This window comes from Propithecus coquereli, unplaced genomic scaffold (genome assembly GCF_000956105.1).
Source record: "Propithecus coquereli isolate 6110/MARCELLA unplaced genomic scaffold, Pcoq_1.0 Scaffold310, whole genome shotgun sequence".
NCBI classification, from domain to species: domain Eukaryota; kingdom Metazoa; phylum Chordata; class Mammalia; order Primates; family Indriidae; genus Propithecus; species Propithecus coquereli.
In genome coordinates, this window is record NW_012148731.1 from 1061292 (window position 1) to 1062483 (window position 1192).

At 32.9% G+C, this 1192-nt stretch overlaps 1 protein-coding gene across 1 annotated transcript in view; it reads left to right on the top strand.

The window, feature by feature from the left end:
• The window catches only part of PAPOLA (poly(A) polymerase alpha), a 66327-nt gene that overhangs the window by 25603 nt on the left and 39532 nt on the right, over positions 1-1192 (top strand). Inside the window, exons 8-9 of the mRNA XM_012650078.1 lie at positions 231-320; positions 411-562. Of these exons, the coding sequence (XP_012505532.1) occupies positions 231-320; positions 411-562 (242 nt within the window). The remainder of the gene's footprint in view (positions 1-230; positions 321-410; positions 563-1192) is intronic.

Consider the following 1192-nt stretch of genomic DNA (forward strand, 5'->3'; position numbering starts at 1 on the left):
TGTGTTAATTTTGATGAAAAATGTAAGTTTAATAAATCTTATTTTTTTTTAAAACAAAAAACAAAAAACACAGACTTGCATACTTATTTGCCCTGATATTTTGTTAAAACTGAGTGGTTTTAGGAAAGCTTTTACCTAATGTTTATTTTGATGTCAATCTCAGAAAATTTAGAAGTATTATTAAATTTTTGATGATTTAATGTTCTATTTTTTTCACCCCTGTTAATCAGGTTGCAGGGTAACCGATGAAATTTTACATCTAGTACCAAACATTGACAACTTCAGGTTAACTCTGAGAGCTATCAAACTATGGGCCAAACGTGAGTTCAGAATTTGTTGGCTAGCTTATTAAAAATATTCAAACTTTTGTTCAACACTAACTTATCTTTTTGCTTTTCCCTTATCAACAGGCCACAACATCTATTCCAATATATTAGGTTTCCTCGGTGGTGTTTCCTGGGCTATGCTAGTAGCAAGAACTTGCCAGCTTTATCCAAATGCAATAGCATCAACTCTTGTACATAAATTTTTCTTGGTATTTTCTAAATGGTATGTGTTTAGATTATATTAAAATAAAATTGATTGTAGACACTGAAGTTTAGTCTTATTTCTATGACATTTCTGCAGCTGGTTTCAGATTCAAATTTTAGTTCATGATGTAGCCATTCAGGTAGCCTTGGCGGGGAGGTCACATTGTATATAAAAGGACAAACCTAAACTCCATTTCTATTCCCTAGTTTTGCAAGGATAGTAATAAGGCAGATTCTATTTGTAGTTCCTTGCAGAAACCTACCCTCTAAATAAATTCTGAAATTTAGCTGGAACATCTGATAAAATCCAATTTATTGATAGGAAAGTCCCTTACTTTTGCATAAAACTTACACATATCACCTTTCACTCTTTGAATTCTTCTAAATCTATAGGCCATTAGTTTATTGTGATTGTATTTTGCTTTTGCTTTCAGCTGTCCATTTATCTTTAGTAAAATATCGAAGATGTAAATTTTCATAAAAAGCTTTTAAAGACTGAGTTAACATTAAGTGCTTGCGATTGATGATCCCTTTGAGATTAGTCATTAATCCAGGAGAGATTTTTGGTTTTTTTTTTTTGAGACAGAGTCTCACTCTTTTGCCCAGGCTAGAGTGAGTGCCGTGGCATCAGCCTAGCTCACAGCAACCTCAAACTCCTGGGC